Genomic DNA, 9,510 nt, shown 5'->3' with positions numbered 1-9,510 from the left:
TTTAGTCTTTAAAACGCATTTTTATAATAATAAAATTTCGTTAACTTTACGTTTTTATAAATGTAATACTACTCTCAGCAAATTGCAATAAAAATAAATGCTAAAGTTGTCATGGAAACAATGTTGATTTATGTTCATTAATAAAAAAAACATAGTTCCCACAAAAATTTCAGCTTGTAGTTTTATTGCAACTAATTTTAAACCAACTCTCATCTCTTATCTGTTAGGCTAGTGAATGACTGAATTTATTTAAAAAATAAATAAATAAAAAATGTATTACATAAGTTTGTCATGGCTATCATATTCATCTTCCAATCTAATATTTCTATAAAATATTTAATTATTTATAACTTATAGTTATAGCATTTCTATCTTTAGCTAAAAAATAATTTCCAACCGAACTGTAGTAGATAAATTTGAAAAAAAAAAAAATTGTTTTGTATAGGGACAAAAAAGAAATTTTTTTTTAATATTGGAAATTTTTTGAATTTCCTTTTTGAAACATATTACTTAGGTTAAATACCATAAAAAAATCTTTGGTTTCTTCGAATTTATAAATAAAATTCATAGTTTTTTTTTTTTTATGTTAATTAGTCAGTTGGACAAAATTAAAATAAAAACAAGCATGATAATCAGAAATATGGTCATTGTCATAGATTTATTATTATTACTTTTTTGTATAATTTAATTACATGACTAGTTAAGTAATAGATACTGATTTTAATTTATTTAAAAAAACAAAACATCTGTAATACCTTTAAAGAAAAATAAAATAAAATAAAATAAAATAGATTAAATTATCATAGAATAATTAGGGATTCAACAAAGCACTTGAAGATATACAAGTGATAACTTTAAATCGGAAAAGAATGTGGGGTTTGCTGACCATTTTTTAATAGTTAATTTATATATTTAGAATCTGTACTTGTTAAACTGATTCTATTGTGTTCTTATTTATAAAAAAAAAAAAAAAAAAAAAAAGGCACAACGGGCAACTTTCTCACAACAGAAAAATTTATAAATGTAATGATAATTATTATAAACTAGCATTCAAAATGTTCTATGAATAATTGTAGCAAAGAAATATTAATTATCCATAAGTCTACCCTTAACGTAAGTGAAATAAACATGAACATAAGTGAAACTCCTCTTTACAAACATCTTTCGAGAACAGACAACACAACTGTATAACCTATCTGTCTGAATCAATCATTGGATCTCTATAAAAGAAAAGAAACGGGATATACAAAAGTGACATACAAGAATTTAGTTACTACAGTAGAATCTCTGGTAACTGACCTCATATTAACTGGACAACAGAGAAAAAAAAAAAAAGATAATAATTCACAGAGATTTCACATTTAAAAATTTCGTAGTGTAAAAATTTTATGGAAAAAAAAATAACAGATTTTTTCAAAAAATAAATTTCCTATCATTGATAGTTTGTATTTGCATATTTGTTTGTTTTTTTTCTATGTTTTCAAGTACATAATATCAGTGTCAATTTATTCAAATTTTTTTTTTTTTTTTTGGAACCAAGTTTTCAATTTAGTAAATCTTCAAAATATAACCTTTAAATCTCTAAAAAAATAATCCATTTTGTTTTGTTATAAGACATTGACCTTTGTAGAATTAAAGATTTGCTAAAGTGAAAATTTTTGGTATTAAAAATATAAAATTTGAAAAAAAAATTGACAGATTCTTTTAGAACGAAGACACAGATCTGTATATAAATTTTACAAATGCCATAAACTAATTTTATTCAATATTTCCCTTTGAAATACTATACTTAATACTAACCAGCCAAAATTGGGAACTACTTGTGAAAAATAAATCAGGAATTCTACTGTATACTTAAAATTTTAGCTCACTTCAATGTATTCATCAGAATGGCTAATCGATCATGAACCTATAACATTCTTTATAGAAAAATGTCACTATATGTATGCACATCTATACCTTTTTCTGGTTAAATTAGCTCTTTTTCTTCCAAATTAATACCTTTTCTTAGTAATGTAAAATACTTAATGCAATAGAACTTCAAATTCTTAATATAATTATGGATCATGCATCCAGTCAGAAACAAACATTATTTTAATGAAATCCTCATTTTTTCCCTATAACATTGTCATTTTGTAAATAAAATTTCTGTAATTTTATTGAAAAGTACTAATTTGGCTTGAAAAAAGTACATGAATATTTTTTAATTGGTTTTGTGAATTCAGAAGAGAGACGAATGATTATTAAATATTAAAAATAAATTTCTTTTGAGATTGGTTTAATTATATTCAAATTTTCTAAGGAATTAATAATCTAGTCTACATAAAATTGTTGGCATAACTAAATTACATAATTTTATCAATGTCATAATACAATAGCAGTCTTTAAGAAACATGAATATCTAAGTTGGATTTTATCAGCCTGTTATTTCAAAGTGATATCAATATTTAAGGATATCATCTGATGAATGATTTACACTAAATATATATATATATATAGAAGGCCTTTCACCTAAACATTATCTTGTACTCGGTGACATTATAATATATTTGGAGTTTCCACTTTTCTCCTGAAAAGAGAGCTGTGATTTCAAAGATAAAAACCTTATCTAAAACTAAAACATTTCATATACCAACCTTAGTTGCAACAATATAACAGCTTTGTAGAACCAATGGTCAACGAATCATTGCTAAACAAATACAAAAAAAATTCACACACTTATTCTAATATATTTTCTTTGAAAAATATTTATACTTTCAGTGTCTATAAATTTAGCAAAAATAAACATGTTACATCACATTTTAAAATAGTGTGCGTAAAATTTGAATGCAAAAAGCATAAATATTTGCTATTCAATGTACTTATAGCATTCACTAGCACGTAAGCTTTAATGTAATGCAATAATTCGCAATGTTGAAAAAAAAAATGCATCCTCTCTTAAGCAGTTTTTTCAATAGTTGATTTCAAATATTTGATCTCTGATTCGAGTTCTTCAATACGTTTGTCTTTCAGTGTCAATTGTTTCCGTAAAAGGAGAACTTCTTCGCTCAATCTATCATAGGATCGCTGAAGCTAAAAAAAAAGTAAAATAACATGTAAAATTTTAAATAATTATTTTTGTTTATTTCAAATAAATCATTTATCATTGTTACCACTAATAAAAATGGATAAATATAAATTATGACAGAATTTGAAAATTAACTTAATGAGAAACATTTCCTGAGGATTATTTTTTATTTATTTAATGATATTTACAATTGTATTTACATAACAACACATCCAGTAAATCTGATGAAAGATCATCATAATATGATAAAGGCATGTAGAGAAACTACCCATCTTCTTTTCAGATGCCTCGGAGGACTTTCAGGAATGGAAGAGGAAGCAAAGTTAGAAACTAGCGGTTTTGGGTTGTTAGGGAGTTTATAATGGAAGGATTAAGGTTTGGGCAAGATTGGTTATAAATGGAACACTAAGGACTTTATGGATGATTTTATTTGTGTTAAAGTAGCATTGAGAATTTTGGATTGGATATGAGAGGAATTTTAAGGTTTACTGGAGCCCCAAAACTCAACTCTGTATGCCCAGATGGGCCTTATTACAATCATGTAGATCAGTCTTTTGTAATGCATTGATAGTTTAGACAGTTTGTCAAGTAAGTGCTGTAATAGTTGGAATCGACGTGCAGTTCTCTGTATTTTCAGTCTTGTGTAAGGATTCTAAGTTAATCGTTTGTCCAGATGAAGTCCAAGATAATGGATCTTTTCTGAGATTGAAAATTTTTTTCCGGATATAAGAGTAGAGGGATAAAAGGTAATGGAGAGTAATGAAAAATACAAAAACTTTAACAGATAACATGGACGAGAAAAACATCGAAAATAATTTTTTTAAACAAATAAGTTTTACCATATATAAAATTAATTTTTACTCAATGTAGGTTGTTAAGTGAAAGTTCTGCTATGAACCACAATATTTTATTAGTATTTATGAATACTGTGTTATTTGATAAGGTAACCTTTGATTTAACAAAGAAAATTATTCTTTGCGAAATAAAAAATAAGTTGAGATAAAATGTATATTATTTAGTAACCTATTTCGCTCTCCCAGTTCAACAGTGTAACATCTCAAAAAATGGTAATTTGGAGTTTAGTGAGTTGTAATGGAAAAACTCTTCCTTATTAAATTTATTTATTTGAATACATCATCAATTATATTATATTTTGTAAAGATAAACTTAATTAAAGTCTTGTTAACATAATGTTTTTTGATTTCTCCTTATTTTTTATAAATGAAATTATATTTATTAATTTATTTAAAAGGACAGAGAGCAGAAATGGTTATTGTGACTATTATACCTAAGACTAAATAAGGAGACAAGTTTAATAATGAAATGTGAGGATATAATTATGTTAAGAGTACCTGATGACGGAGCAATTTTTTTACTTGGATTTTATGACATATGTATAACTATGATTCTGTGTTTTACTTTATAGATTTTATCCTTATTGCTAAGATTACATGCATATCTCAAAATAACCATTTTTTGAGATCTTACTCCGTTGAACTGGGACAGTGATTTATGCATGGATAAATGAAAAAAATATTTAATTAATATATAATAAACACTTTCGATTGACGTACCTGATTATAAGATTTAACTTCCGAGTCATTTTCATTCAACTTGTTGTATTTATCTTCACTGAATATCGGTTTGCCAAATTTACGCTGTATCTGTTGAAATTTTGTACTCTGATTTGAAGAAGTTTTGGCATTTTTTTCATTTTCAGCATTGTTCTGAAAAAGTAGCAGATTACTGTTGTTATTAAGTCAAAAGATTGAGTTTGGAACATAGGATATGATAATACCATTAAAAAAAAAAAATAATCAATACATTGTTATTGTAAAATATCCTTTCAATCATGTTTTTGTCACATAAATATTTTTTTTTTATAATTACTAAATTTTTAAATTAAATAATACGCAGCCTTTTTATTTAATGTAAATTTTCATTAATGTCCACTTTTGAGTAATGACTCAAAAATTTAGTTCTGATGGGTTTTTATGCAGATTTTTTTCATGACTTTTGTCTGTTATAGAGGAGCGAAAAGTATTGATGAGGAATAAAATTTGTGTGTATGTCCGGAATGAAGGATTTCTATAAAAGAGAGGTATAAATAAATTAAATTTGTACTTTATGGAGAAGTAGCGGGGGCAGTGGGCAAAAAAACACAAATAATTTTTTATCCCTGACCATCTCCACTTATTAATCTACAGTCAACTATCTACACCTCATTACAAATATGTACTTTGTTGGCCAGGACAAAACCTTAATAATACTGTCCTTAATGCTGCCTATACATCAACAAAAGGGACGTGACGGCCGTACGGGTAGGGACATAGGTCCCAGAGGCACCCGGTTTGGAATGTTGTGGGTTTGATTCCCACTTGGGGCAGTTAATAATTATTTCTCGGTGGTTCTGAAAAGTGAATCTTGACAGTCCTACCCTGGTTAGTATGGGGCAGCAACTCTAGTAGCCGCCAGGGGTTGGCAAACAGGACCACTAGGCTCACTTGCCGGACTTGTTCCCCCCATCTTTTACTAATAGCAATACTGGCTAAGAGAATTTTCATTACAGACATACCAAATTATATATAAATAAAGTATTTTGATAAACAGAACTTGTTATAAATACTAAAGGGTACAAAGTATCTTCTAAAATTCTTGGTTAAGTCCAAGTCGTCAATAAAGGATACTCAATCTCCTAGCTTGGCCATAAAAGAAACTAACACTTTTATCTGCATCTTTCATTTCTAGCAAACAGATAATGATTTGTCATAATTAGTAATCAAAAAATAGTTCTTACCATTAGTTCTTCTTTCGTGTGACAAATATGATTGTTAATTGTATTTTGAACAATATCTGGCACTGTGTCCCTTTGCTAGAAAAAAATAAATAAAAATTAAAAATACATAGAAATTTGAAGCTTTTTAGCAGATAGAAACTTATTTTCTGAGTAAATAAATAAAAATACCTTCTGTGAAAGTTATGAAGATGAAAATTATGTATTGGTGATGAGTCCACCAGGATCATTAAAAAAAATCTTTTTTTTTTTTTTTTTTTACAATATAAATATGTTTATATAAAAGGAAGATTGTCCAGGTGAGGTCAAAATAACTCGAATAGTAAATAAAATATTTATTGTGAGCCAACATTTCACTAGGTAAAAGAGAAATATAAAAAAAAAAAAAATAATAAAATAAAACAGTACACACTAAAGACGGAAAATAAAAATAAAGTAAAAGTCCAGAAAAAAGGATAATAGTGAACTAAATTATTTTCCTTATATTATGCTACACAGTCAATCAACAATTTTTCGAAATATTTCATGTTTTTTTTTTTTGTTTTTTTAAATCAAATTTTGAAACAACTTTCTACTGGTAAAAGTTTCCACTAGACGCTTTCTAAGGGTGTAAATCATCCGTATCCATCCGGGCAACATGTCCAGCCCAGTGAAGACATCCAATCTTTTTAAACCTGATGATGTTAACTTCCTCAAATATTTCTGTCTACCCAACCTTGACTGGACCGAGTAATCTTCAAAATGTATCAAAGTTATATCTCCAGTATTATAGTAATATTTTACTACAATTCCTGCTTGTAAGTAAGTGCAGTACGTACTGAATAGCTGTCATTGCGACTCATTACTTATTAATTACAGCCTTATGATCAGAGATGGGATAAATAAAAAAATTATCTATAGTTTTAACTAATAGCGAAAATTGCCATGGATACGACCCTTATTCATGAATGAACTATTGATAAATAAATATTGTATCCATGACAATTTTAGATACTAGTTTCAACTAAAGTTAATTTTTTCCTAGCTCTGCTTGTGATGCACACTTTTATTTTTTTATCAAGTTTACATGAATTTTTTTTTTTTAAAATCATAAATTGTTGAAATATAACAAACAAATCTTAGAACTAATGGAACATGAATGACTATAACTTTATTGGATTGACTGAATGGTAGGAGCTAAGGATACAAGTTGTTCCTCACAAGTTTTAATTTTAAATAAATAAATAAAGTCTTGAGACAGATTAAAAAAAAAAAAAGTTTCATTGGTTAAAAATAGTTCTATTTCAACTTGAAATTATTACATCTACAAATTGCTAATAATGTGAAACAGCTTACATCAAGAGGTCTGTAATCAGGTATCGTTTGTTGACTCAGGAACGCCATTTTCATATGATACTTATTACCAACGGAACCACTGTTTAAATTTTCCGCAGCAGTTGAAATTTTGGGTTTGTGCGTTTTCACAGCAACACCTGTATGAAAATGTATATAGTAAGAAATTAAGAAAAAGTAAATAAAATTTTATACTTTAAACATTATAAAGGGTGTTTATGAAGAGTATGTGCTGGTTAAAAGTTAAATATAACTTATTATTCAGGTTAATTACCTTAGACAGTCTCATGATCACTTTTTATTACCATATATTAGAAGAGTAGCAATCAGTGTTCAATGCCATATTAATCTCTTCAATTTTTTTTATCCATTTAATTTGAATACTCATTCATTGCTTTTTATTAAAGAAAGACCATCTCCAACTGAACACCGCATTCTAATGTATGTATACAGTACTCAGTTGAGGATGTCTTATGTCACCATTAGTGAAACTCTTCTAATACAAGACTCATAATATTCTTAATATTAATAAAAAAATTATCATGAAACTGTACGAGGCGATTAACCTAAATAATTAGTTCAAATTAAAACAACTTATCTACAACTAAATAAAATTAAAATTTATTAAAAACCAAAGAACTCGGAACGAAATAATTTATCTATTAAAAATATAGGCGTAATAGAAATCTATAAAAGGAAGATAGAAGAAGGAAGAGAGGCGTGGTCAAAGAAAAAACTCATAAATAAAGCATCCTGATGAATGGCTTCAGGCTCTACATGTCCCATCCATCTTAACCTCCTTTTCTGTATATCTTCAGATATTAACCTACCAGTCTCTGCAAGCAGTTCACTGTTAGTTCTTCTCCTACACAAGATCTCTCTGCTAATTGTAAGGAGGACTTTCTGTTCAAGTCTCTTGGATTCAGCTTTCTAGGGTACCTCTTAGAGGCCAGGTCTCGCAGCCTTATATCAGAGCTGGCTTTATCATGATATTTCACACCCTTAGCTTCAGATTTTTAGAGATTTCAGTATTCTTGACAGAGAGAAGGCTATGCTTACGCTTGTAATACGCTGGTCTATCTCAGTTCTTTTATCAATTATTGATGTTATTATGAAGCTGAGGTAATTTTCACTGTCAACTTTCGGAAATAATTTGCCATCCACACAGACCATGTTGTTCAGCTTACAACCAGATAATTTTATCCTTCATTGACTGGCAAGCCAATTACCTATACTTCTCTTAATAGAGTCTTTGGGAATCTTTTCATGTTTTCTTGGTTACTTCCTAGGACCACAATGTCGTCCGTGTAGGACAGAACTTTATGTTTCATTCCGATGTGTACCCCAACATTTTCGCATGATGTTCTTCTAATCACTTTTTCTAGGGCTAAGTTGAACAGCATTGGTGAGAGTCCAACTCCTTGTTTCAAACCTGTTCTGAATTCAAAAGCTTCAGATACTTCTCCTTGTATCAGATCTGCATTTAGGATCATTTGTACATGTGTTTGTCAGTCTTACCAATTTTCCATCTCAGTCATAATTTTCCAAAGACAATTTCTGTTTAAGCAATCATAGGTTGCTTTGAAATCGACAAATAAAGAATGCACATTCTGATCTATTTCCCATCATTTTTCGAATATCTGTTTCATGACAAAGACCTGAACACAAGAATTGTGTTCCTTCCTCTCCAGAACTCTACTTGGTGTTTGCCTCTTATATTCTCATAATACCCTAATCATAATACATTCATCGGTCTGTAATACTCCACTATATTCCACTTTTTCTACCTTTTGGTATGTCATTTAAACAATATAATTTTTAGTAAATGATTTCCCTTAATAGGCCTTGATATATGCCTTAATACATATTGTTAATAAATACACTATTTACCATAGAGATCATAAGTTTTTAATATATTTAACTTTTAAATAGTACATACCCTTTTTGGATTAATAAATAAATAAATTCTATACTTATATACTTTACCTGTCTTCATAGACATTAGTATAGGAGGTTTATTAACACCGTTAGCCCAGTCAGATGCAGAAACTGAGGGAACAGGTGCAGCGGTATCGGGATACAAATCATCTTGGAACTGATCACTCTAAAATTAAAATATTAAAAAAGAAAATTATTTACTATTAAGTGAAAAATTTTTTTTAATGTATAAATAATTAAAAATATATTACCTTTCTTGGTACAATCATGGATACTGGTTCACACAAGGGTTTGGTGGTATGGAGTTTATAAAAGCGGAATATTTCGCACTGAGTTACATTGCACCCTCGTTTTGGCATTATACCTAAACTCCTCTGAT

The 9,510-nt window shown here is 28.3% G+C and overlaps 1 protein-coding gene across 1 annotated transcript; it reads right to left on the bottom strand.

Annotated features, from left to right (window-relative positions):
* Positions 1 to 964: 964 nt before the first annotated feature.
* Positions 965 to 9,503, bottom strand: LOC106688299 (coronin-2A-like). Its single transcript, XM_014432688.1, has 6 exons — positions 9,383 to 9,503; positions 9,180 to 9,297; positions 7,197 to 7,333; positions 5,865 to 5,939; positions 4,642 to 4,794; positions 965 to 3,072 (listed from the first exon to the last, which is right to left on the bottom strand). Exons 1-6 carry the CDS (start codon positions 9,488 to 9,490, stop codon positions 2,938 to 2,940), a joined length of 726 nt encoding a protein of 241 aa, XP_014288174.1. The 5' UTR covers positions 9,491 to 9,503; the 3' UTR covers positions 965 to 2,937.
* Positions 9,504 to 9,510: the final 7 nt, after the last annotated feature.

Source organism: Halyomorpha halys, unplaced genomic scaffold (genome assembly GCF_000696795.3).
Source record: "Halyomorpha halys isolate HHAL.00 unplaced genomic scaffold, Hhal_1.1 Scaffold1100.1, whole genome shotgun sequence".
Classification (NCBI taxonomy): domain Eukaryota; kingdom Metazoa; phylum Arthropoda; class Insecta; order Hemiptera; family Pentatomidae; genus Halyomorpha; species Halyomorpha halys.
Note: the sequence above shows the minus strand (reverse complement) of the source record. Positions and strands in the feature narration are given on the sequence as shown.

Excerpts from the sequence above, each read along its gene's own strand:
- LOC106688299 (XM_014432688.1), bottom strand. The coding sequence starts at position 9,490 with ATGCCAAAACGAGGGTGCAATGTAACTCAGTGCGAAATATTCCGCTTT. Across the intron at positions 4,795-5,864 it reads ACACGAAAGAAGAACTAATG|AACAATGCTGAAAATGAAAA; the intron begins GTAAGAACTATT and ends CTACTTTTTCAG. Across the intron at positions 3,073-4,641 it reads AAGTTAAATCTTATAATCAG|CTTCAGCGATCCTATGATAG; the intron begins GTACGTCAATCG and ends CTTTTTTTTTAG.